This window comes from Peromyscus leucopus, chromosome 2, assembly GCF_004664715.2.
Source record: "Peromyscus leucopus breed LL Stock chromosome 2, UCI_PerLeu_2.1, whole genome shotgun sequence".
Lineage (NCBI taxonomy): Eukaryota > Metazoa > Chordata > Mammalia > Rodentia > Cricetidae > Peromyscus > Peromyscus leucopus.
Window position 1 is genome coordinate 114,805,626 of NC_051064.1, and position 27,421 is coordinate 114,833,046.

General features: G+C 39.1%; 1 protein-coding gene across 1 annotated transcript in view; it reads left to right on the plus strand.

Moving 5' to 3' along the window:
• The first annotated feature begins 214 nt into the window (after positions 1-214).
• Spata6 (spermatogenesis associated 6) overlaps positions 215-27,421 on the plus strand; it is a 94,693-nt gene continuing 67,486 nt past the window's right edge. Inside the window, exons 1-3 of the mRNA XM_028889111.2 lie at positions 215-457; positions 24,351-24,488; positions 25,698-25,746. Of these exons, the coding sequence (XP_028744944.1) occupies positions 407-457; positions 24,351-24,488; positions 25,698-25,746 (238 nt within the window). The 5' untranslated portion in view covers positions 215-406. The remainder of the gene's footprint in view (positions 458-24,350; positions 24,489-25,697; positions 25,747-27,421) is intronic.

Here is a 27,421-nt window from a genome sequence, read left to right on the forward strand (position 1 = left end):
ACCCAAGACTCCCAGACCTGAGCAAGAGGCCCCATAGCACAACTGTTCCTTTTCCTACCTGTTAGCGCTCACAGCTTGACATCACAGAAGAGCCGCTCCGCCCCGTCAGAAGCCCCGCCCCCATCGGTCTCAGAGCCCCGCCCTCTGCATCTCACTCTGTCATGCCCCGCCCCGGCGCGTCTCTTCCGGCTCCGCCCCTCCGGGCTGCCATGACAACGAGTCCGCGCCCCGCGCTCAGCTGCTGCTCGGGCGGGACCCAGGCTGGACCGCGGGCCCCGGCCTGGGGGCCACAGCTGTCACCGCCGCCGCCACTTCATCTCCTCCCTGTCCCCGTCCCGCCCCGCGTCTTCCCGCCGCACTTGGGCCGGAGGCCGGGGGTCCCTCCCCGCCGCATCACTCTGCGCGGATGCCGAAGGTGAAGGCGCTGCAATGCGCCCTGGCGCTGGAGATCCGCTCTGTGAGTACTGGCCCTGTCCCACCCCAGCCTCCGCGTCCGCCACCTGTCCCCGGCCCTGGGGACCCCTGGAAATGTCGAGTGTCCGCCTACTCCAGCCTCGCGGGGGCCTCACCCCAACTTCCCGTTGGAGTACTTTCGGATTTCTTCCACACCACTTCAGAGTTGCACTCTCAAGGCAGTAGTTCCCTTCGAATTCCTCTTTACTCCTTTTCTTTTGAGGTACTCCTGGACTCTTGCTCCAGTCTGGGGATGTGTGGCATTTCTGCCAAGTCCTGCAGGTGTTCAGATCCTTTCCCAAGCTTCTTCTTAGCTCAGGAACCGCTTTTCAATTAAGGTGGAGTCCCTAACTCCAAAAACAACTCACTTGTGGCGTCATTGCACAGAGTTTCTTGCCTTCTCCTCCCAGTACAAACCCAACTCCTCAGAAGCCACTTCAGCTCTTCCCTCCAGTCCCCAAACCCTCCTGACTTTGAGAGGGGTCCCTTCGCATCCCTTCCAGTCGTCCCACAGAAAGACCTGATCAGCTTTTCCGGACAGCTGCTACTTCAAGCTTGCAATTCCATCCAGTTATTCTGCACATTCTTTTTTTTTTTTTTTTTTCTTATAAGGGGATCTGTCCAGTGTTCTTCGATAAACCCAGTTGAGGCAGGGAACCCCACCTGTTCTCCAGTGAGGGGCTTTAAGGGTGTTGAGAAGCCCCCACTCCCCTTGATAACTGCAGAATTTCCTCCCGAGATTTTTGAAATCCTTCCATCATCCCCGAAAGAACTTTCTTACTTCCTCCTTTAGAAGAGTTTTCTCTCCTACCCCTCCAATTCCTTATTCCATTTCTTTTCATACCTTCATTCTTGAAGTGCCCTCATTACATACCCAGTCTTCTTGTTGGTATCCCAGCATAAGTAGGGAGTAACGATACGCATTCTCTGTATTTTCTGTGCTTGCCCCAAGAAGCCCGCTTGCATTTTCTTCCCATGGGCCCCCAAACTAGCTTTTCTCTGCACTTACTTTTCTCCTGACTTTCCTCCCTCTCCTTGAGGCCGCGGCAGCACTGAACTTAAATCAGCATAGAAGTCACAAAGTTCTTTCAGGTCCTTTGTTCAGCAGTAAGAAGCAGCTTGGGTGGGGCAGAGTGCAGCAGGGGTGGAGGGCGAGCGAGTTTCAGGGACTCCTGTGCCTGTTCCAGACGCAGAGGTTATTCAGAAACGCTGTACTGCCCCTACCTTTTTGTGTTTGCTTCGCAAGTTGACTTTCTGGCAGCGTTTTTTGCAAAGAATGATTAGTTTACCAAAACAATGCATACTGATTTGTAAATGTGCTAGATCCCGGACAGCTAGTGAAACTCAAGTCCCGTCTCTGTAGACTTTGTCATTGGCTGCTGCTTCCTCTCTTTGTAACCAATGGTTTAGCAGCTTGATTGAATGCCCCGCCTGACAGGCTGGCTGCTTTCTGTTGCCAGTTCTTTGCAGAAAGGAAGTACTCTGTTGTGATTGTAGCCCTAGGGAGACAGAGACATTTTATTTTACTATGTTGCTTTCTCAGTATACGTTTTACTGAAGAAAATAGCTAACTATAACTACGGAGTATGTTGATGCAACTATTCCTGTTTTTATAAATATTTGAGTTACAATATTCCATAGTTCCGCAAATTTTCTAAGACATTGCATAGAGGAATCATAGGACTACAAATATTTTAACATCTTTTCGACTGTAATTTTATCTTAAATTTTTTTTATACATTTACAGTATATAAAATGAGGCGCTCCATGTTAAAGAAGTTTTTTGTTTTTTGTTTTTTTTTGTTTTTTTGCCTTTAGTAACCATTGTCATTGTCGTGGCATAAACAGATACACACATTCTTACTCATGGTATAGGTAACCATTGTCATTGTCAGGATATAAGCAGATACACATACATATATACATAAAATATTTATTTTCTTACGCAGCAGGCAGAATATTACATAAACTAAACTGTACTTTATTTAATATATCCTGGAGATTAGTCTGCATCTGTGAAGAGTGCCATCTTGTTTTCTCCCAAATTACAATTATACAGAGTAATTGGAAGAGCATTTTAATGGATAACTCTTGCTTATGTCCTGTGTACATTAATTTGATTTGTCTGTGTATATGTTCTTGTGTATATGAAAAATACATTTGCTGAAAATTTGGAAGTAAATTGTTGACACCATGATACTCCTAAATACTGCAATGCATACTGTAATATTCGGGTATTGTACATAACTATAATTCTATGATCATAATTGAGGTAATAGTCTATCTTAATATTGTGTCCATATTTAGGTTTACCCAGTTATCACAAAGATAATTTTTATAATTAACTTTTCAAACCAAGATCCAAAGTTTATATATTAAAATGGACCGTTTGATTGTTAGGCCTTATAGTTCATTTTGTTATAGAGAATTCTTTATTTCTGTATTATTTTTGTTTTCTATCAGTGGATTTTGCTAAGTTCACACATTCATGTCTTCATTACCCAGATCGCTATTTAGAAATGTCTATCACTATGAAGTTCCTTCATGCCCCTCATTGGAAAAGAACTGCCATTCTGATTTGTCTCTCTTGATTAGTTGGCCAGCACTGGAACCTCATAATGGAGACTTACAGTGTGTAATATTTTATGTCATGTGCTGTGCTGATCATGACTTTGAGATTCAAAAATGTTGCATGTTTCAGTGGGTTGTTCCTCTAAATTATGGAGTAATATTCTCTTGTATATGCATCTGACAATGTTCCTTTTTAAAAATCATCAAATTAAAACATATATATTTGAAATGTACAAAGTAGTTGTATTTTCTTTTTGCGCTGACCTGACAGAAGCAATTAAGAAAGTAGAAAGGTATATTAGTTACTTTTGTGTTGCTGTGATAAAATACCATGCTCAAAAACAACTTAAGAGAGTCTATTTTAGGTTATGAATTGAGAGGGATGGAATCTATCCTGGTGGAGAAGGCATGACCACAGTCAGGGATAGCATGGTGGTAGGAGTGAGAAGCTAGATGATCTGCAAACATGAAACAGAGAGAGAAGAGGAAATGGAATGAGCCCATATACCCTTGATATCTGTCCCAGCGACGTATACTTCTAGCAAGGCTCCATCTCATCAAGGTTCCATCACCCTTCCACCAAACACTGCCACCAACTGGAGACCGAGTGTTCAAATGCATGAGGTTATAAGGGATGTTTTCCTTTCAAACCAACACAGAGGTCTATTCTGGCTCATGCTATCAGAAGATATCAGTCTACCAAGGTGGGTAAGGCATGGGAGTAGGGGTGGCTTTGCCCATGGCACAGGAACTTTTCCTGAGGGCAGTTCACATCTTGGCAGATCAATAAACAGACAGAGGACTAGAAGCAGGGCCAGATTATAACACCACCACCAAATGGGGACCAAATGTTCAGAAACATGAGCCAGTGGGGACACATTACTTATTTAAGCTATAACAGTGGTATTTTAATGTATGTATATATTATGAAGTGATTAGATCAAGTAGTTTTAATACATCTATCACCTCACAGAATTTTGTATTAAGGGCATTTAGAATTTATTGTTTTAGGAAGTTGCTAGTTTATATTACATTTTTATTAACTATAATCACAGTGCCATGCACTGTATCCCCAGAACTTACTCATCCTGTCTGAAACTTTGTTCCTTTTAACCATCATCTCTATATTCCTCCCATCACTCCCAAGTTCCTGGTAGACAACCTTCTACTTTATGCTTCTGTGAGTTCAACTTTTAAAAAGTTATTATTTACAATTGAGATCACAGTGCTTGTCTTTCTGTGTCTGGTTAACAGCACTTAGTAAAATTCCCTCCAGGTTCATGCATATATTACAAATGTTAGGATTTCGTTTTAACCATAATTCAAGTGTTTAGGTCCTTTTATAACCAATGTTTATCCAATGATGGACTCTTAGGTTGATGATTCCCTTTCTTGTTTAATGGGAATAATGCTGCAATGAACACAGATGTGCTGATGTCTCTTTGGATATATATCTGGAAGTGGAGTTGCAAGGTAGTTATACTTTTAGTTATTTGAGGATTCTTCATGCTGTTTTATAATGGCAATAAAATTTACATTCCCACCATCAGTGTTCTAGGGCTCCCATTTACCCACATTCTTATCTACAGAAAATATAGTTTTCTATTCTGACTAATGTGAAGTGATATTTTATTACTTAATTTGCATTCCTGTGATGATTAGACTTGGATGTACCTTTCCAAGTATGTGTTGGCCTTTTATATGTCTCCTCTTGAAAGCTGTCAAGTCCTTTGCCCCATTTTAAAATTAGGATTTTTTTTTGTCTTCTTGCTGTTGAATTCTTTTAATCCTTATATATGTTTATACTAACCCTTTATTAAATATTTGGTTTAATATGGTTTAACATTTTTTTCATTCCATTACCTGTTTTTTACTCTGTTAATTGCTTCCTTTGATATACAGAAGCTTTCTGAGTTGATGCTGTCTGTTCTCTTATTGATGGTTATTTATTGTATCCTGCTTGTGATTGGCATGGGTAATGCTATGAAGAGTCGCTCTTATCAGAGTCTTTCTTAGATGTTACCTTCTGAAGAGGCAAGGCTCAGGTAGAGAACATCCCATGGTATATTATTGCCCAATGTTTTTCTCTTGTGGTGAAATTTAATATTCTCTACTTGTGGGTCGGAAGTGTGGCACCCCACTCTCCTGTCTCCCTCTCATGTCTACTGTTTGCTGCAGTCTGGTATTGGGAATGACCTCAGAGGTGTGACATGGAATGCTGTGGTTAAGACTAGAGCAAAACGCAGCAGGCAGGAAAGGTTGGGCTGTATCACACAGCATTTTGTGTGGTCCAACAGAGCCATATGACTTTCGAGAAAATATATTGCTGGGGAGAAAAGTGTGACTTTCTCAAGGAATCTTTCAAGAATGACATGATACTCCAAGTCACACATTTTAAAAGAGCATCTAAAGAGTGATACATCCAAAGGTTTTCACACTCAGTATTGGGCACTTATCTTTGATAGGAAAGGGCTGCTTTTGCTGTTTTTGTACTTTGTACTTCCTTTTTACTCTTGAGTGTTTCAATTTCCACATTTTTTTATTACAAGGAAGAAAATAATGTAGAACTTAAATAGATCAGCAAGGAAAGTGGAGAATTTTCTTTAATGCTTGTTTTGGCTAATTTTATCTAATTCTATATTTTTCATTTATATATTTACTTCACTTCATTACCTACCTCAAACTAATGACAGCATGTGGCAAACAATGCTGTCTTTCCAGGCACTGCATAATCTGGATATTTCATCCTTGTGGTCCTTACTCAATCAGGCACTGTCATATTACCATTAAAAACTTTTAATTACAAAATACTTGAGATTAACAGAAAAAATATAAATAGAAGAATATAAATAGAAGATAATGATGACTTCATCATTTAACAGCAGGAAAAATATAAGTAGTAGATACTATGACCTCTCCCTTTTAACAATTGATGCATTTTAGGTTTGATGCATTTAAAGAAACCAAATACCACATATGAAGTTCAGGCTTCCTTCTACTTCCTTTGATCCTGTTTTTCTTGTGAGTTAAGGTAACCAATACCCACAGATTCTCAATACAGGTGCAAACATGCTTTTTGGTTTAGCCTTGGCCAAGCATTTACATGTAGAAATGTGGTTATGTGATTATTTTTCTCTTTTGCTAGGATAATTGGTTTATTTGTTACATATGTAAACCAGTTGCAAAATGCTTTTGTTAAGAGGAAACTTTTGGAATATTTAGTTTTGTTTGCTATTATTATTATTTGTTGTTGTGTTGTTGTTGAACAAGGATCATGGATGTACTAGGTATGTGCTCTGTGACAGAGCCCTGATCTTAGTGCTGCTGCAACACTTTAGAACAGAGGCCCTGGAAGTAGTCACAGGTGAGTAGATTTAGAACTGGAACTTTGAGTCTTATAGTAACATACTTATTAGTTTTTCAGGACTGCTGTGAAAAGTACACCTTGAAGTAGGTTATTTTCTCACATTTCAGGAGGCCAAAAACATAAAGTAAAGGTGATACCAATCTGGTGGCTCTAGGTATGTGGTGATATATTGTGTCCCCCAATATACTGTATCTCCCAATAAAATTTGCCTGGAAATTAGAGGAGAAAGCCAGCCACTACGTAGAAGTCAGACACCAGTAGCACACGCCTTTAATCCTATCACTTGGCAGACATGGATCTCTCTGGATTTCTGTGAGTTCAAGGCCACACTGGGAACAGAGCCAGAAGTGGTAGCACATGTCTTAAATTCCAACACTAGTCAACCATGGAGGTCTGGAGGTCTGTACAGACAGACAGGAAGTGACAGAGCTGGGCAGGAAGAGGAAGTGATGTATCTGGACAGAGCAAATCAGATGGCAGAACAGCAAGGCATATAGGCATGGGTAGACAGGAAATAGCTCGCTTTTGGAAGCTGCGGAGTTGGTGAGGTGTGATTAGCTGTGGCTTTCCCTATTTCCCTGATCTCTCAGGTTTTCACTCCTATATCTGGCTCTGTGGGTTTGTCTTTTTTCATAATAAGACTGTTTAGCAATTCGTCTACATAGGTATGATTTGGGTTGTAGCTGTGTAACTGGAGTCTGGTCCTAGCAGTTTACTTTTCTGTGACTGGCCCTGTTCACATGTTCTGCTCCAAGGAATGAGTATCAAGGTTTTATTTTCATTTTTCCTTGTTAAACATATTTTGAATAATAAACATCTGTTGGTGACAGGTAATACACTTTTTAATGATCTCCTAGGAATTATCTTTATTTGTTTCCCTTCAGTAATACTAGTTTTTCTATTTTTGTAATTTGATTGTTGCTGGTAAAGAATGTTATAGACTTAAAAATTTCACATATTTATCATGTACTGTTGATTTTAAAAATCAGTTTATGAAACTGTAGCATATATTTAGAAAGTGTCCAAACCCAAGTGTGTAACTGAGGTGGTTACCACCCCAGCTGACAGACTGTTCCCCTCCCCTCATTATATCACATTGTAGTTGGAACTTTTGAAATCCAGTTCACTTGCTCTGTCTATACATTATAAATTCTTTATGTCTAACCACTTTGCAAAATACAACTCTGATTTTGTGAGACAGTAGTGATTTTGGCTCCCTTATGTGAACTTACTGCTGTTTATTTATTCATCTTGTAGCTGATGCACATTTTCCTTGTTCCCAGTGGGAGATCCTACAAGCAATGCGCCTGTGAAATCCCATATGCCTCTTTGTGACACTTTCAGGATTTTAACTTTGGGGTCAGCAGCATTGCTGCTCATATCGGTTGTAATGGATACTTTGGTTTTTATATGGAAAACCATTTGATTTGCAAATAAAGACAGCCTTATTTACTTCTGACTGATGCTTTGACTAATTTTTTTCCTTGTCTTTATTGTTTGGAATCTTCTCTGTAATGTTAATGTACAGGTAGTGGTAGGAATATCAATATAATCTGAGTTGAAGTTATGATTCTGAAGTTTTACCCATGAAATTAGATTGTCTTATGAGATTGCTAATAATAGACTATTTGTTTAATGCCATCTCCCAATTGAAGTTTCATGCATAGGCAATCCAGTATAAGACTGGCTGTAAGGCTTTCCTTTGTTGAATTATTGTAGTATGCCTTTATTTCTAACTTTAAAATTATCCTAGTTGAATTATTTTTTTTAATGATTTTAAAGTTTAAAGAAATTATATATTGTTTCCCATGATCTGTAAAACTGGACATTAAATTTTTTATTTTATTCATTTATCCTTTTTATTCCATGTATTTGTGTGTGTGTCTCTGTATAGGTATGTGCACATGAGTGCTGGTGTCTGCAGAGGCCAGAAGAGGGTGTCAGATCCTCTGGAAGTCGAATTATGAACTGCCTGACAGGAGTGTGGTTTCTCTGCAAGAGCAATAAGTGTTCTTACCACTGAGCCCCCTCTCCAGCCCCAGAACATATTTTCTAACATTGATCTCCTTCTCCATGATAAATTATTTTTAGTTTAGTATATATCCCTTTCATTTGCTTTGGTAGGTTGTACTGGACAGTTTTTAAATTTAGTATCATTTGTGTTTTTAGTTGAGAGTTTTAGTTTTTTGAGTTTCATGCATATTATCTTTTTCCTTAAAACACTTCATTTAAAACATTTTAGATATATGAAACTTTATAAGCAACAACATAATGAGTATCATCTACCTGCTCTGAGCTTAAGAAATAAACATTTCAGATAAGAATGCTGCTTCCAATATTTATCTCCCTAAGAAAATCTGCTTCCCTTTTTTGGGTTAACCATCATCCTAAGTCTTTCACCCTCCTCTGCATTTCTCAGTATTTTTCTCATTGTATTATCTGCCCAAGGGATTTGATTTACTTCCCAGTAAGGCCTGCTACCACTTCAAAATACTGATAGTACAATGTTTGAATTATTTGGTTTCAAGTAGTTTATAATTCTTGCTTTGTCTTCCACTATACTTTATGATCTATTTACAAGTTTAATTTCCAAATGCATAGAATTTATGTGTGTATTATTCACACATTTCTACTCTACCTCTCACATACATGAGTCACATATGCATACTTACATGTACACATACATGCTAGTATTATTTTTTGAGACAGGGTTTCACTATGTTGTACTGGCTGCTGTGAACTCACAGTGTAGACCAGGTTAGCCTCAAACTCACAGATATTTTACTTCTTCTTCCTTCCAAGAGCTGGGATTAGAGTGGGAAGGTGCTTGCACATTTGATATAATTCAGTAAAACACCTAGAATTAAAATAGTTGCATACAAGAAGAGTTTGGTTGTCATAGGCATTGCAAAAAGCAATGCACTAATACAAATGGGAAACATGTCTTGAGGACATCTCAGGAACTGGCCAGATTTCTCCAAGTGTGTGGACCATAATTGCTCAGCCGAGTGAATTCTCACCTAGCAACACTCCATATTCCAGGCCCTAATCAAGAAGCAGAGCATGAACTGTCCTGGCAAACCCCTTACATGTCCAAAACTTTCAACTTGATTTTTTTCTGGCCAGTCTGCAAACTTCCCAAAGCCTCTGCTTGACTTTTTGCTCCCAGTTCTAATAGTAAATCTAGCAGTGATAACCATGCCTCACCTTGAGTTCTGGGTGCCTAGAGAGTTCCTTTGCCAAAAAAATCTGTTAACTGAACTTGGCCTCCCATAAATCTCTCAAGACACAGACAAAATGTTGACAATTTCTCTGCCAAAACATAACATAAATGACCTTCAGTTCAATTCCCAATCAAGTTTTTGTTCCTATCTGGAAGCCTCATGAGTTCTGTCTTTTTGTCCTGATTGATGTTTCAGTCTTCTGAACTCCAACCAGAGTCACCTGTTAAGCTCCCCTTAAAAAGCTCTCCATTTAAAGTTTTTTCTAGCCTACTTCCTCAGACTTTTCCAAATTCCTCCAACAGACCTCAGTCTACAAAGTCAGACTTAGTTATAAAAATGGCCCTACTTCTCTGTCCACATACTTGGCCTGTATTAGTTGCCTTTGCATGTCTGTGACTGAATATCTGATGGAAACTGGAAACAACTTAAAAGAAGAAATCTTTATTTTGGCCCCTAGGTTTGTATAGTCCATGCACAGGTAGCTCCATGCTTCTAGATTTGTTGTCATTGTAGATTATCATAGTGGTGGAAGTGTGAGAATGGGGGCTCTTCCTCATAGCTTGAGTAAAGTCCAAGGAGGACACTGGCTCTAGGCTGGCTTTCACCTTTCAATCTTTTATTATGTCTGTGTCCACAGCACAGAGGAATGGTATTGCCCATAGTCAGTGTGGTCTTCTCTCCTTCACAATAGATCTTCTCTAGAAATTTTTCCATATTGTTGAAGGCATGCCTCACTGATTTTAAACCTCCAACTGATTTTAAACCCAGTCAATCTGACAAAGAAGATGGACTGTCACAGGTAGTTTATGTTTTTGGGTGCTTTTATAAATGATACTTAAAAACTCTCAAGTGTGGTTTTGCAGATGTAGAAATACAGTTCATTTGTATATAATGGCCTTATATGCTTTGACTTTATTCAACTTATTATTTCAAGTAGTTTATTTGTAATTGAGCACAATTAATGTTGTCCTTAATATATTATTATACTTCTTTAAACTTTGCTCTTTCTTTCATTTAAAATGTCTTGTCTTTCCTTTTCTTGTCCTATTGCATTCTATAGTACTTAAAGTGGATATTGTCACTTTTTTTGCTGATATCAGGGGCAAGCATTTAAGTTTTTGGTATTGTGTTTGATGTTAGATTTAGGCTTCCTCTTAGGTTTTTTTTTTTAATCAGCAAGAAAATTTCCTTCAGTTCCTAGTTTCCTGAGAATGCTTTCAGGGGTGGGGTTTACATTTTTTGAAGGGCCTCCTGGTATATAGAAAAAGAATTGAAGGAAAATTCCTAATATTTAATGCTATAATATGTCTTATAGGTATGGATTTCTGTCCTCCTTAGGTTTCTGTTGCTTTGAAAAACATCATGACCAAAAGCAATTTGGAAAGGATAGGGTTTATTATAGTGAAGCAAATATTTTTGTGTATGTATCTCTTTATACACATACTCTAACTTTACAAATTCCTGTTTCCCTTTGAAGTGGAATGGAGTTGGGCATTACTCAGATATGAAAGATCTGAAATGTTCTTCCCTTCTTAGGGAGCTGGTGATTGTCACATCTGCTATCTATTCTTCTAGCCTGTGACATAGTATCAATTTAGGCCTAAAGATATGACTACTGTGTACAAACTATAAAAGAATTATGTAATTATTTCTGTCATGTTGCATGATATAGTTAAGATTTATCCCTGTGATGGCATGGATGTAGAACTCTATTCATTTTTCCTGGTCAAACAAATCCAAATCTGTTGTGTGGATATACTACATTTGCTTATCCATTTATTGGCCAAAGAATACTTTAATTGTACCCACTCTTTCAATACTATGGATAATTTTCCTATGCTGGAATATACATTTTTATGTGGGAATAGGCTTTAAGTGGTCCTGAGATTCTAGGAGTTTGACAGATAGACTTTTGCTGTATTGTTTGGTTCTTCTGAGGAACTTTCAAACCTTTTTGATAGTAGTTCTCTGATTTTTATGGGTATTAGAGACATAATAAAGTTATGTTTTCTTGTTATTGTCCATGTTTTATTATAACCATCCTAATTAATGGAGGAGATAATCACACTGTGGTTTATGTGCATTTTCGTAATCTCAACCAATGCTGAACATGTTTTCAAATTTGTTTAACTACTTGAAGAGATGCTCATCTGCACACTCTTCAGTATTTAGGGTTCTCTTAGTTCTATATGATTATAATTGCTATGTCATCTTGATGTATTTCTGATTATAGTTCCAGTTGTTATATGATAATTAACTTCCCTTTTTGTGTCTTGTAATAATCTGTTTTATTGTGTATTTGTTTATTAGTGTAGTCATTATGGCTCTGTTTTGGTTATCACTTGATTGCTATATATTTTTCCATCTTATAATAGTCAATTTTTGTCTTTGAACTTAAATATGTCTTATGGACATTTATATAATTTATATAACTAGATGGTAGTAGCTTTTGTTTTTTATAAACTTCATTATAAAAAACTTGCAAATAAATAAAAATGTCACACACCAAAATTCACTAGCCCTGAAATTTATACAAAGAAACGAACTTATACACAGTTAGAATTGGCATGTAGAATAGAAGATGTGAAGCTTCATATTAAATTTTATTCTTTAGTGTCAAATATGTTATGTTCTTATCTACTCCCCAAACAGAAAAATCTATGACCGAATTAGAACTAGAAAAATTCCTAGCTTTGTATTTCTTTCATAACTCATGTCTATTACCTGCGTTCACACACTCTCAGAAATAAGTAAACCATGTCTTCTCTCTACTATGCAGAATTTACCTAATTACATATATGTGTACATGTGAACAAATGTACATGTGGGTACAATATAACATGAAAAGAGAACAAGAAAGGCTAAATATAGGGGGATAAGGAAGGATTAAATACATATAGGACCTTTTAAAGTCATACAATTTTCTTAATGGACAAAGGAGGAATGTATCAAAGGAATGTGAATATTTACAGCTTAGTATTATTCAGAAATTTATGTGTCCTGTTTTTACCATAGGGAAGGGGGGGGGAATAGAAAGTTCAGGGAAATGGTATAGAAAATTATGAGAACTCAGTTGGTTTGGAGAATATACTAAGTCTTTGAGAGGATTCTGTTTGGCTCATAGAACAGTGGGTTGAAAAGTGACTCTTTCTGATACTCACATTAGTTACTTTTGTGTTGCTGTGACCAAAATACTTGACAGGACCAACTTAAGCAAGAAAATACTTATTTTGGCTCATAATTTCAGTTCATCATGACAGGCAGGAAAGGCATGGCAGCATTCATTGCAGAGGAATAAGATTCCTTATATGGTGGCAGACCTGGATCCGGAAGCTGGATGGGAGCTGGAGGTGTGATTTCCCTTCAAAGGCCTTCCCCACTGGCCTATATCTCAGATTCTATAACTTCTTCCAAAACATCACATGTCTCAACAAGAGACAAAGTGCTCAAAGTAGGAAGCTGTAGGGGATAGTCTAGATCTAAATCATGACATCCCATGTAAAGGTCATCATGGTCTCATAATGAAAACTATGTTCAGTTAAAAAATTTAAGTGTCACCATCCATAGTTTTAACATTGTTCAGACTCAAGGTGTTCTAGTTTGGTTTTCTGTTGCTGTGGTAAACAACATGACCAAAAACAACTGGGGAGGAAACTATTTCATCTTGTACTTCCAGATTGAAGTCCATCTTTGAGGAAATTGAGGCAGGAACTCAAGTCAGGAACCTGAAAGTTGGGACCATTGAGGAATGCTGCTTTACTGCCTTACTCTCCTTGACTTGCTCTACTAGTTTTCTCATACAGTCCACCTGGGGATAGCACCACCTACAGTGGACGGAGTCCTCCTAAATCAATGAGTAATCAAGAAACTGCCCCACAGATGTGCCCACAGGCCAATCTGATTGAGGGAGTCCTCCAACTAGGACTACCTCAGATAACAGGGCTGTGTCAAGTTGACAGTGGAGACTGACTAGGAGATTCTATTCCTTGTCAACTTGATATACCAGTATGTCACTTTAAATCATAGCTTTTCCTTTTATTTGTCTTCCCTAAGAGCTCACATTAATATTATATCGTATGCAATACAGTAAAACTTTAAAAGTCCCACTGTCTTTAAAAATTGATTTAAAATTTTATACTCTTCTAACTGTGGGCTTCTGCAAAATTAAAAAAAAATGAAAAGAAAAAAAAAAACCCAAAACTAAACCAAACCAAATCAAAACAAGTAATATACATTCTTATCCCAAGCAAGAAGAACCATGGCAGTTAGAATAAGAACAGAGCAAAACCACAGTGTTAAATAGCTCAGTGTTTGAGGTCTTGGGGTCTGGGACTCATCCATGATCTTCTGGGTACTAAAGAGCTTGGGTTACTCCACTTCTCTGGCTCTGCCATTCACACACACAGCTTGTGTCATAGGCTCAAGTCAGCTCCACTCCACATTTGTGTCTGACCTTGTGGCTGTCCCGTGGTTCTGGCTTCTTCAATACCTTAATGATGTCAACCTTTTATTTATCACAGCTATTTTTCCATCCCCAACTGAGCAGTATTTATTGTCCCATTCACACATAGCACTTTTCACTTCTAGATTCTTAATTCAAATATATTATATGAATTAGCTTGACAGAGTCTTTGAGTCAAACTTCCCTGAAACTTTACTCCTGGTACCCATTTCTGTTGTGGTTTGCCTTTTTGTTTCTGTGATAAACAATATGACCAAAAGGAATTTATAGAATAAAAGGGTTTATTTCATATTAAAATCCCAGATCAAAGTCTATCTTAGAGGGAAATCCTGCAGGAACCTGGAGGTAGGAACCATGGAGGAATGCTGCTTACTGCCAAGCTCTCTCTCTGGTTTGCTCAGTTAGCTTTCTTATATAGCTCATCCCCACCTGCCTCTGAACCACCCACAGTGGGATGAGCTCTCCATCAATTAGCAATTAAGAAAATCCCCATAGATACACTCATAGGCCAGTCTGATGGAGGCATTTCCACAATTGGAATTCTCTCAGACAACTTGGGGCTGTGTCAAGTTGACAGCTAAAGCTAACTAGGATGCAAGGTAATTTCTTAACAGGAGCCCAAATACAATCAAAACCAAGTTACACATTACTCATATAATGTTACAGGGTGAACAGTCCCATTTCTCAAGGAGAAAAGTAGGATAGTATGAGACAATGACACCAAAGGAAGACTGAAACCCTGCAGGGCCAACATTAAAACTAGACTCAGTGTCCAGTACTGCGCATGTGTTAGCACCATCTAGGCTCCTGTGGGCTTGGTTACTTTGACCCCTATGGTCCTACCATTGACAATACATGTAGCTTCTCTTGTCAGTCATCTCTATTCAGTACCTGTAGCTTTCTTCAGCAGATATTCCATGCTTCTGGTATCTTCTTAGGCTTTACCTCCAATGTTCATGCTAGCTCAGGAGCTCTGTACAGGGAATCAGACCCTGCTAGGCATTATCTTACCTCATAGACTTTTCTCTCAGACCTTTGCACAAACCTCCAGTGATCCCCTCAGTCTTACATTCTGAATGTCTGCAAAACTAGTACAGTATGGATGATGACAGGTGTTGCTGCCAGCTCCAGATAAAGCTAGACCCTCTGGGAGCATGGCTGCAGTGACTGACCTCTGTGTGTTCTGCCATGGAAACCCTTACCTGTGTAACACTTTTACAGGGAGATCTCCAGTGCCCTCTGATCTGACTTGAGAGGCAGTGTCTGCTCTTGTGCTCCTAAAAGAGGAGAATTTTAAGGCAGCACAGTAGTAGACTAGGCAGTCAAGAGTTTAATTAGAGCAAGCTAAAAACAAACAATAATATGCTCTTTAAAAAAGCCTAGACAATGGTCCTGATCCTAGCAGGCATGGACCTTACATTTCTCTTCTGTTATTCCCTCCAACGCACCTTCCTCAAGGGTGTGTGCTAGGAAATGGGTGTGCTTTTTTTTTTGAAAGCGCATTTTACCCATAATTAACTCTATTTCGAATAGAGATTTTTTAAAAAGTATGGATTTACATTACTCCTAAAGTCAGAAAGTTCTCTAGGAGAAATGGTAATAGTACTCTGCATACTTCTCAGGAGGATGCCTATGAAGTTGAATTTAGCTGACTCAGCTAGAGATCACTACCACACTTTGCATCCTGTTTTGGGAGCCCTGAGCTTGTCAATCTGGAGGGATCACTGTAGTGATATTTTATTTGTGCTTTAATAAATAAAGCTTGCCTGGAGATCAGAGGAAAAAGGCCAGCCTTTAAAAGTAAACCAAGAAGTCAGGCAGCGGTAGCACACGCCCTTAATCCTATCACTTGGCAGGCAGGATCTCTGTGTGTTCCAGGCCACACTGGAAACAGAGCCAGGTGTGGTGGCACATGCCTTAAATTCTAAAACTAGTTAGCCATGGAGGTCTGGAGGTCTGTACAGACAGACAGGAAGTGACAGAGCTGTGCAGGAAGAGGAAGTGATATAGCTGAACAGAGATGGCAGAACAGCAAGGCATATATACACGGGTAGACAGGAAGTAACTCACATTTGGAAGCTGCAGAGTTGGTGAGGTAAGGTTGGCTGGTGGTTTTCCCTATTTCCCTGATCTCTCTAAAGCTTTCACCCCTATATTTGGTTCCGTGATTTTTATTTAATAAGACCATTTAGAAATTTGTTTACAGATCACCACACATTTTCACATCTTGTTTCAGGTGACCTTCCTGCACTATCTATGACCAAGCCAGAGTAACTACCTGTTGGAGGCATTCTTCCTCTTAACAGAGTCCCTTCCTTACAAAGCTCCAGTGACAAACCTAAACACAATTCCACCAGAGTCCAACTTGAGAAATGGTTAAGTTTATTGGGTAGTGACCCCAAAGCAGCCTCACCACCAGGAAGTCATATCCCACTATGGATAATGTGTTCCGATAGCTATATACTTGTTCCCCCTTCAGTTGACTCCCCACAGTCTATGTACTCCAGCACCTCCCAAGACCACCAGTCCACACACAATTAAGGCAGAATTAACATGCAGCTGGCCAGGAGGTTTAGCCATGAGCATCTGGAATCTTAGATGAGGTCCAGTGACACACTCCACCCCTTCCTTCTAGGGAGAAACTTAATAGTAAGCAAGCCTGCTATTGAGGCTCTCTTGAAGTAATCACAGCTGTTCTGACGAAGAAGATGTATGTTATGCTCAGAGGATAATGCTGTAACAAACTGCTGCCTGTTGTTTTTTATGTCCCATCTGGGGCAGGGAGGCTGCAGGTTAGTCCCTTTTACAACTAACCTATTACCTAACAGCATTGTTATAAGCAGGAATATCCTGTGAAGGTATTATCTTTCCAAATGAAAGTCTTTTTAAACAGGTTTCAGTTTTACACCCTGGGGCTTCAAGGTGAATTGTCTTACCTTCAGACACCTTTCTTATCAGTGGGAGAGACCTTAGGTTTCTATTTAAGGTGCTAACTTCTTTAACAGTTACAGAATCTGAATCTACATAGTTTACACCATTAAACACAGTGCTTCTGATTGTATATATTTTACATAGTTTTTGCTCTGAGTTGTCACTATAAACTCGGTTAAAGCAGCCAGTAATAACCATGCCACAACCTGGAAATGTCCTCCACAAAATAACTCAAGTGCTTTTGAGTTCAGATTCACTTAAAACTTGAGGAAATGGGCAGAATTTCTTGCTCAGTTCTCTGTAGAAGGCTTATGCCCATCTGATTCCGGTGGGTGCTGTCTTTATTGCCCTTTTCTATCAGCATTCTAGTCTCTGAACTCTTCCTGGAGTGGCCTGATAAGCTCTGCTCACAGTGTTTCAGAGCTGCTCCAGCTTATAGCTCTAAATTCTTCCACAGTTCATTGCAAACCCATTCCTGTAGCCTAGAAACCACATGGTCAGATTAAGTAGTAGCAATTGACACCGATGTCATATTTTAGTCACTGAAATGCCTGACAGAAACACTGTAAGGGACAGAAGTTTATTTTGGTTCATGGCTTCAGAAGGACAGGGATGGTATGGCAGCAGGAGCATGTGGTAGATTCCACATAGAGTGGCAGGCCAGGATCAGGGAACTTGCCCCTAGTGGTCTGCATCCAGCAACTTGGCCCCACACCCCCGACTTTCATGACCTCTCAAAGTACTGCCACAGCTGGGGACCAAGTACTCAAAATATGAGCATGTGGGGGGATGTCCTAGATTTAAATCATAGCAGGACTGGGATAAAAGGCAGTGGTGAAACAAGGCCTGTCCAGTGTGTGTCAGACCTTTCTTTCCTGCTATAATTTGAGATTAGTTGACATAAACTCAAGAAGGGACTATAGGCAATGCTTCTTCTTGGTAGGTTTCAACTTCAGGTGGACTAGAGAGGTCTGTTGAGGTGGAAAGAAAGGAAAATCATGGGACCCCAGTCTGAAGGAAGTTGTAGGGCTTTTAATTTTCTTTAGATCAAATTGCTCCATGTGACAGAATATGTCTTGTAGTGCAAAATGCACTTGTTTACTGTTATCTGATTCCAGCTACAGTTCTCAAGTCTTGTTTCTTGCATTCAACACAGTTCTTTTGAAATCTGTCCATGTTGCTGCATTCCTCACATTTCTTCCTTACTACTGGAATGTATTTCCTAGAATAAAAACCTTACAATTCATTACAAAATGTAAAACTTTGGTGTCTAGCTTCCCTGCTTTGTCTTGTACACATAATCAGAAGAGATAGAATTGAATTAACAAAGTGGAATGGATGTCATATGTAGTTGGCTTTTGACAAATTATTTTGAAAATAATTACTTTCTGGCCCCCAATCTGTTCTGCTGGGGCCTTTTAGGTTTTTTGCTTTTATTTGTGTGTGTGTGTGTATGTGTGTGTGTGTGTCAGTGTGTGTGTGTGTGTGTGTGTGTGTGTGTGTGTGTGTGTGTGTATGTGTGTACACTGCATGTATGTGGGTGCCTGTGGAGGCCAGAACAAGGCTTTGGATCTCCTGGAGCTGGAGTTAGAGGTGGTTGTGATCCATGTGAGGTGGGTGCTGGTAACTGAACTGGAAGAGCAGTGTGTGCTCTTCACTACAGGGCAGCTCTCCAGCTCCTCTCTGGAGATCTTAAACAGAGGTATACCTGGAGTTAGAATGAGGATTTCACATTATGTGGGGAAACTGTGCTATCAGAGGTCTGGGGTGTGACTGTGTCTTGCCTCAATCCCCAGGATTTTCTCTAAAGCTTCTGAATATGCTTGCATTTGCTTCCTTCAGTTTTACTTTGTGCTTTTTCAGCTAAAGTTGCTGTACTGTTGGGTTTATATTCATTCATGAGGCTGTTTCTGTAAGTGGATCTGGCTGTAGGTTCTTATTAAGCAGGATGCTCACATCTTCCATGTTTCGAAGTGAACAGAGTTAATTTTCCCTGAGGACTTCCAGTGCTTACAGTTGGAAACAGCCTTGGAACATGACATTTTTTTTAATCCAGCAGTTTTCATTTGTTCACTTCCCACAATATGAAGCTAGGTAGTAGTTTTTAATTCATTCTGCATATACTTTTGATAGGTATGCTTAGTGAATTTTTTAATATGATTGTAGAACAGATAGATTTACTGCTGTCATTTTGCTGTTTATTCTCTGTGTCTTGGGACTTTGTTTCTCTTTATCATTGCCTCTCTTTTAGTCTTGTTCTACTGCTGTGAAGAGACACCAAGACCAAAGGAAAACATTTAGTTGGGGTTCGCTTACAGTTTCAGAAATTTAGTCTATTATCGTCATGGAAGGAAGAATTGCAGCATGCAGGTAGACATGGTGCTGGAGAGGTACCTGAGAATTCTACATCTGGATCTGGCAGGTTTCAGAAAGAGAGAGAGAGGAAATAACTGGGCATGGCTTGAGCTTTGAAACTTGAAGGTTCGCCCCCCAGTGAAAGACTTCCTCCAAGAGGTCACAAGTCCTCTAATCTCTATGAGCCTTTTGGGGGCATTTTCATTCAAACCACCACAGCCTCTTCTTTTTGTTCTAACTTTTTTATTGTTTTATTTTAGTTTATTTTTGTGAGTGATTGATGCAAGCTTCACAACTAACATTTGATTTTTTTTATATTTGTCTAATAAGTTTATTCTGCTTGCTTACATTCAGTTTAAAATGATTTTAACTGATTCCCCTTAGTTCCATTTACTTTGAATTTTTTTCGTCTATTTATTTATTATTTATTTATTTTACATCCTAATCCCAGTTTCTGCTCTCACTCCCTTCCACAACTCCCATTCTGCCCATCCCACCCAATCTACTCCTTCTTCATTTCTGTTCAGTAAAGGGCAGGCCTCTCATGAATATCAACAAAACATGGCATATCAAGTTGCAGTAAGACTAAACACTTCTCCTTGTATTAAGGCTGGGCAAGTCAACCCAGTATGAGGAGTAGGGTCCCAAAAGCTAGTAAGAGTTGGAGACAGCTCCTGTTCCTGCTGTTAGAAGTTCCACAAGAAGACCAAGTTACACAACTGTCCCATATATGCAGATGATCTCCATCAGTCCCATGCAGGCTCCCTGGTTTTCTGTTCAGTCTCTGTGAGTCCCTGTAAGCCCAGGTTAGTTGTTTCTGTGGGTTTTCTTGTGATGTCCTTGACCCCTCTGGTTCCTACAATCCTTCCTGCCTCTCTGTAGTTGGTTGTTTTTTATTCTTTTACTCTTTTGAAGGTCCACCATCCAGCTCCAAAATAAATCACACACAGAAGCTTATTCTTAATTGTAAATACCCAGCCTTAGCTTGGCTTGTTTCTTGCTAGCTTTTCTTAACTTAAATTATCCTTGTCTATCTTCTGCCTCTGAGCTTTTACCTTTCTCTATTTTTGTATAGCTTTCTCTGTTTCTGTATACTTTTCTCTATTTCTGTATACCTTTTCTTTCCTTCTCACTCTGTGTCTGGCTGTGTAGCTGGGTGGCTGGGTGGATGGCCCCTGGTGTTGTCCTCTCCATGTTCTCTTGCTTTCTTCTCTCCTCCCAGGTTTCTTCTTCTATTTATTCTCTCTGCCTGCTAGCCCTGCCTATCCTTTCTCCTGCCCTGCTATTGGCAGTTCAGCTCTTTATTAGGTCATCAGATGTTTTAGACAGGCATAGTAACACAGCTTTACAGAGTTACACAAATGTTCCACAGCATAAGCAAATGTAACATATCTTAAAACAATATTCTACACCTCTCTTCAGCAGGATTACCAAGCTCAGCCTAATGTCTGACTGAGGGTCTATATCTCTGCTACCATCAGTTGCTGGATGAAGCCTCTCTGATGACAATTGCACTAGGCACCAATCTATGAGTATAGCAGAATTTTTTTTTGAAAATTTATTTGTATAATATATTCTGATCATTCTTTTCCTTTCTCCAAATCTTCCCAGATCCTCCCCACCTCCCCATCCATCCAATTCCATACCTTTTCTTTCTCTCCCTTTTTTTAGAAAACAAACAAGCAAAAAACAAACAAATAGCACCACCCCCAAGAAAAATTCATACAAGAAACACACAGAAAACAAAACAAAAAAATACAAAAACGCTAAATTGGAAGCGATGATATACAAGCAAAAGACAAAGCAATGTGGGACAAAAAGTCTCCAAAAATAACACTGAGTTTGTTTTGTGCTGGCCATCTACTGCTGGGCATAGGGCCTGCCCTTAAATGTGATTTGTATACTTCATCAGACTGTACTGATGAAGACTAAGTTTGCCTTTGCAAGCTGGCGTCAATTGTAGTTTGCCAATTACTTTTTGATTGTTTCATTTTAGTTTCTTTTTTGTTAGTAATTGGTATGAGGTTTACAGTTGCTATCTTAATTTACATTAATATATTATAGACTAATGTCAATTTAATTTCAGCAACACACTAAACTTTTTGTTTCTATTTTGTTCTGTTTTCTCCCCTCCTTATAATATTGTTGTCATAAAATTACATCTTTGAACATATGAAATTTACTTCTTGGAGAATTTCATACGTATACTGTATATACTGTACATTTTGATCGTATTTATCCCCTACACTTCCGATTTCCCCTAGCTCCTCCCAGATCCACCCTCCTCCCCAACCCCTGCTAACTTTTGTGTCCTCTTTTTCTTTAAATGATGAAGGAGTCTGATTTGCAGTAGTTTTGTAACTGTTACTTTCTGAGATGACCTTTTGTTTGTTTGTTTGTTTGTGTTCCTGTCAGTCCTGGGGATTGAAAGCAGGCCTCATGCACGTAGGCAATGGCTGTGTTGCAGAGCTGCTGTCCCAGCCCTGCCATTGTCTTTCAAATGACAGAAAAAATAGAGTTCAGCTAACAATGTTCTATTTTTTCACGTAGATTTGAGTTCCTGGCTAATGTCTACCTGAATCACTTTATTACTGCTGTACCAGAGTTCTGCTTGTGATGGATTCCTTTCCTTGTTTTTATCTGGCAATCTCTTTATTTCCCTTCCTTTGTGAGGAACAGCTTTTTGTTTATTAAATTATTTTTTAGAAGTTTAAGCCATTTTACTTTTTTCTGGCCTCATGATAGATTTTTCTGTGTTTGCTTTTAAGATTTGTCTTCTTGAATGTCTATTGATTTCTTTCTTTTTTTTTTCTGAACTGAAAATTTGGTTATGATGATTGTACTTTGGATCATACTCCGCTCACCAGGCTTCTTTACCCATGAGCCTTCTTGCTGGCCACCATTTTTGTGTTTGCTACAAATTGGAAGGGATTCCAATGAGGACAATGTGACAAATTTGGTTTTTATCAGATTAGGAAATGAAGCTAACAGAATGAAATTTGCTGAGAAACTTGATTGTGAATTATTAGGATAAAAGTAAAAAATAGAGTAGTAGAGAAGAAAATTGAGTAAAAATATCTGGCACAAAAATCTTAACTTCTGTGTACCAAGGAACACGAAGTTCCAATCCTCTTTAATATCATAGTCAGTGTTGACAAGGCAAACGTTAGGGTTTCACTCTAATAAAAAGGTATTGGGAACTAGGAGGAATGAACTGTTGGTACTGTTCCAAGTGCTGTGACTGTATTGACCGAATCTCATTTACTTTGTGACATTGTTGGTAATCACCTTAACTTTCTTAGGACTTTGATATTCTCATGTGTAAAATGTCTGTTGCTGTACTAAATAATCTCTAAAGTTTTTGAATCTGAAAGTTCATGTTTTTGGTATAAATCATAAGGAATATAAAATCTCTGTTCCCAGGGAATTTATAACCAGATTAAAAAGATGAGAAATCCATGCCACTTCCTTAGATACACACAGATAATGGTCTCACTATACGCGAACTACACCATGCTGTTAGGATTATAGCATATGTGTGTACTATTAAGATAGCACCAAATGTTTGAATGAGATTGAATTTTCATAACTAGTGAGTCAAGATGCTTTGGGTAGGAGATGACAGTTACATATGGCTTAGTGGGTGGCAGAAGTAAATGCAGACGAAATGGAATGGAAGAGTAAGGGACAGAATGCCTGCTTCTTACTTTCTATCCCATTTTTATTATGTAGGCAGTTGGAGAATTTGGGGTAAGAAACTGATGTTTAGAAAAAAGTAAAAATATTCTTCTTTCTTGAGATAGGGTCTCATTATGTAGCCTAGGATATCCTTGAACTTATGACCCTCCTGCCTCAGTGTCTTGAGTATTAGGGTTACTAAAACTGGCTCCTTATGTTTTGAGTATATTGTTAGAGGGTAGGGTATTACATAATATTTTTATGTTGGAGTTAAATTTTCAGCAACTTTAATATCCTTTTAATGATATGGCTGAACAGTGATACTGTAATGTGTGAGGGATTGAAGAGACCGCTGTGTGATTTTAGAAACTCAATGTTTTCCCTATAGACATTCTGCCAATTTTAAGAGTGTAGTGGTTTAAGTGAGAATGGCACCCATTGGCTCATGCATTTGAATCCTTGGTCTCAAGTTAGTGCAACTGTTTGAGAAGGATTAGGAGGTGTGATGTTGGAAGATGTGTATAAGGGGGCTGAGATTTGAAGTTTCAAAAGCCAAATCATTCCCAATTAGCTTTTTCTGCCTTGTGTTTGTGGATCAAGATGTAATCTCTCTGCTACTGCTCCAGTGACATGCCTGTCTGCCAGCTGCCATGCTCTCCATCATGATGCTCATGGACTCTAACCCTCTGAAACTGTAAGCCCCTAATAAACTCTTTTTTCTATAAGTTGCCCTATTCATGTTGTTTTATCACGGCAGTAGAAAAGTAACCAAGACAATAAGGATAGTTAAATGCTATTTAATATTTAAAATATACTTGATTAGGCTAGAAAATGGGCTTTGAAACTTTATCCTATCACTTCTGATGAGAGGATGAATGGACATCTATCTTAGTGTCTGTGTGTTGGGCCAATACAAATACTCTTCAAGGTGATGAGAAATAGAGCCATGCTTTTCTGCAGTTTTATTTCTGTCCTTGGGTGTTATGCTTTATTTTTGCTGAGCACTATCCCTTTGTGATTAAATTATATTGAATAAATTTGTCAGAATAAAGAGGAAAATGAGAGCCAAAGGCTGACTGTTTAAAATTATTAAATTACTAGGGCATATCCAGTATATAGAGTTGTGGCACAAATAACCAAATAGAAAATGACAGGTTTCTAAGAGTGGAGGAAATATAAAGGCACCTCTTTGAACTCTGTGAGCACCCAAAACGCCTGTCCTGGTGGGCAGTGACTGTTCATTACCACATCAGTGGGATAGCTCAGTGAATTATAATGCAGTTATAGCCCCTTATCTAATTGCTTTCAGGTAACTTGTCCAGGAGTGGTGCTGAAAGACAAGGAGGACATCTATCTTAGTATCTGTGTGTTTGGCCAATACAAGAAGACACAATGTGTCCCAGCCACTTTTCCACTGGTCTTCAATGCCAGAATGGTGTTTGAAAAGGTGAGTTTGAAAATCAGATCAAGTATTAACAAACAAAAATCAGTGATTCCAGTTCTGAATAAAATCCTGCAACATAAACTGTTATTACTCACTATGTGCTTTGGTTTGATTAAAAATGAAAATTGTAACACATTTAGACTTTTGAAAATATTCCTTTTATTATGCATTGAATCAATTGCCTTTTCTTGATGTGACTCAGCCTGTTTCTAAAACATCTTAGAGGGCTTCATACAAAGTGTGGCATCTTGACTGCTGAATAATAACTTCTTTACAAACTAAGACACAAATAGGTAAGCATATGTTGAGTTTTACCTAGGAATACTTTGCGCTTTTCTGGTTCACCTAGTCTCTCTCTTCATTTTCCTTAAAAGTGCTGCTATTGGTAATTATTACCAACCATATTCCCTTCCTCCCAGACTTTTCTTGTCTTCTAGTCTTCTCTCCTCCCTCCCTCCTTCTTCCTTTCCCTCCCTTCCTCTTCTTTGCTTTCTTCAAAAATAAAATAGCCCACTGTAGGTATTATCGTAGGTACTGATGGCACATAATACACAAGGCAAAACTATTTCTTCCTGCAGCTTAATAAATGCATAACACAATAAAGGAAGGAGGAGAGATCGGGGAGAAATACTTTTTAAAAAATGTCAAAAAAGGCAATAATATTTAAACAAAGCTTGGATGAGTTACTTGAAGAACTGTGGGGAGAGAATTCTAAGTAGAGAGCTAACAAACACAAAGCTTTCTTGTGAGGAGTTTAGCGTGCTAAGGTGGGTTACTAAGAAGGTTGATAAGATCATCCTGAGGAGCACAGGTAAGAATTCTAGTGGGTGATATTGGAGAGGGAGGCACATCTGGTAGAAATTTATTTGTGAGATAATGAGAAGTGGAGAGAAATTTGTGAAGATTTGTTTGTATGTTTGGCATGGTGATTTATTCCAGTGACTCCAGGATTTGAGGGACTTTGGCAGAAGGATTGAGACCAAAGTGAGCTGCATAGTGAATCTTCCCCTCAAAATCCAAAACCAAACCAAGCCAAACCAAACCAAACCCAAACAAAACAAAACAACAAAACCCCCCAACAAACCAAGATGTTTCTTTGGTTGGGAAGGAAAAGACACTTTGGGAATGGGATTGGGAAACAGTCTTATTTACATCTTCTTTGGCTTCCTCTTCCCATCCTGTCCCTGCTGTGCCCACACCCTCTTCCTGCAGGTGTTCCCTGAAGCAGTAGACCCTGGAGATGTGGTTGCACAGCTTGAGTGTAAGTTTTTAATTTTTAATTACCAATTGAAAAGCATTTTAGAAGTGTCATGCTTGTGATATTTGATTTGAGGTTAAGTAAAAGTTTAAAAGTTCTAGTACGATTTCAAAAATGTTGAACTGAGATTTTTTTTATAATTAAAAAAAATTAAAATAAACCTGATAATAGAAAAACATTTATCTTCTTCTGCTGTGGATAAACCGAGACTTTTTCCTCTTTCTGTTGTGGTCTGTGACAAATTTAGAATTACATATTTTTGGTCAAGATGGTATGGAGTGTTCCAATCGAGTTTCATGATAGGTGGAGAACAAAAATGTTTAATGTAGGGGTGCAGAAAGTCAAGAGAGGGAGAGGGAGAGGGAGAGGGGAGAGGAGGGGAGAGGGGAGAGGAGGGGAGAGGGGAGAGAGGAGGAGAGGAGAGAGGGAGGGAGAGAGGAGAGGGGGAGAGAGGAGAGGGAGGGGAGAGGGGGAGAGGGGAGAGGAGGGGAGAGGGGAGAGGGAGAGAAGAGAGAGAGAGAGGGAGAGGGAGGAGAAGGAGAGGGAGAGGGAGAGGGAGGAGAAGGAGAGGGAGAGGGAGGAGAGGGAGAGAGAAAAAAAATCAAGGAACAGAGAGGAAGGAGGAGAACATCAGGGATCAGCCACCCAGCTACAAGCCAGCCATGGAGTAAGAGTAAGAGTAAGATTTACAGAAGTTAGAGAAAGGGAAAAGACCAGTAGCAAAAGGTAGATGGGATAATTTGAGGTTAAGAAAAGCAGTCAAGAATCAAGACAAGCTAAGGCCGGGCATTTATAATTAAGAATAAGCCTCTGTGTGTTATTTATTTGGGATCTGGGTGGCATTCCCCCAAAAGAGCAAAAACAAACAATAACAATGTTCCTTGAACCTTTGAGGAGGTGTGCTATAAACGTTCTATTTAGGACTGAGCATTCAACAATCACATATTCATAACACCCCAAATAATGTTCATTACAAAGAAAAGTGTCTCTGAGTGAGGCTGAGCAGTAGCCTGTGTCTGTTGGTATAAACATAGGTACTCAGAATGCAGCTTGGCTCCATGACACGTTAGCTTTCATTCTAGTACTTAGCATCTCCTCAGCTGTGGATTTCTGGCTAGGTTTACATTGCAGGCATGAATTTCTTCTTGTGGAATGGGCCTCATATCCAATTAGAGAGCAGTTGGTTACTTCCCTCCCCATAACAGTTGTGCCACTACTGCATCAGTGGCCACCTCTTGGATGGTGGGGTTTTTTTTTGTTTTTGTTTTTGTTTTTGTTTTAAGAATCTACAGCTGGATAACTCCTCTGATGCCCTTTTTCCTGAATAAGCCACTAAAACAGAAAAGGGTCACTGGTATGGCAAATGCCTTAAGGGAGAGGGGATAGCAGCAAACACAAGTGATATGAAAACAGAAGAAAAATACTAGGGGAAGAACATTGGATGGGGTAGGAAGGAATGAGAAAGTTGAGAGGGGAGAAAGGGAGGAGTGACCCTAAAGAACAATATAAGAAAAAAGCCACATGGAAACCAACTACTTTGTAAGCTAGAGAGGGAGAGAAGAAAAGAGGGGGATTAGAGGGAGGATAAGAGATAGATAGGTAGACACATAGATAGATAGATAGAGATAGATAGATAGATAGATAGATAGATAGATATAGATAGATAGATAGATAGACA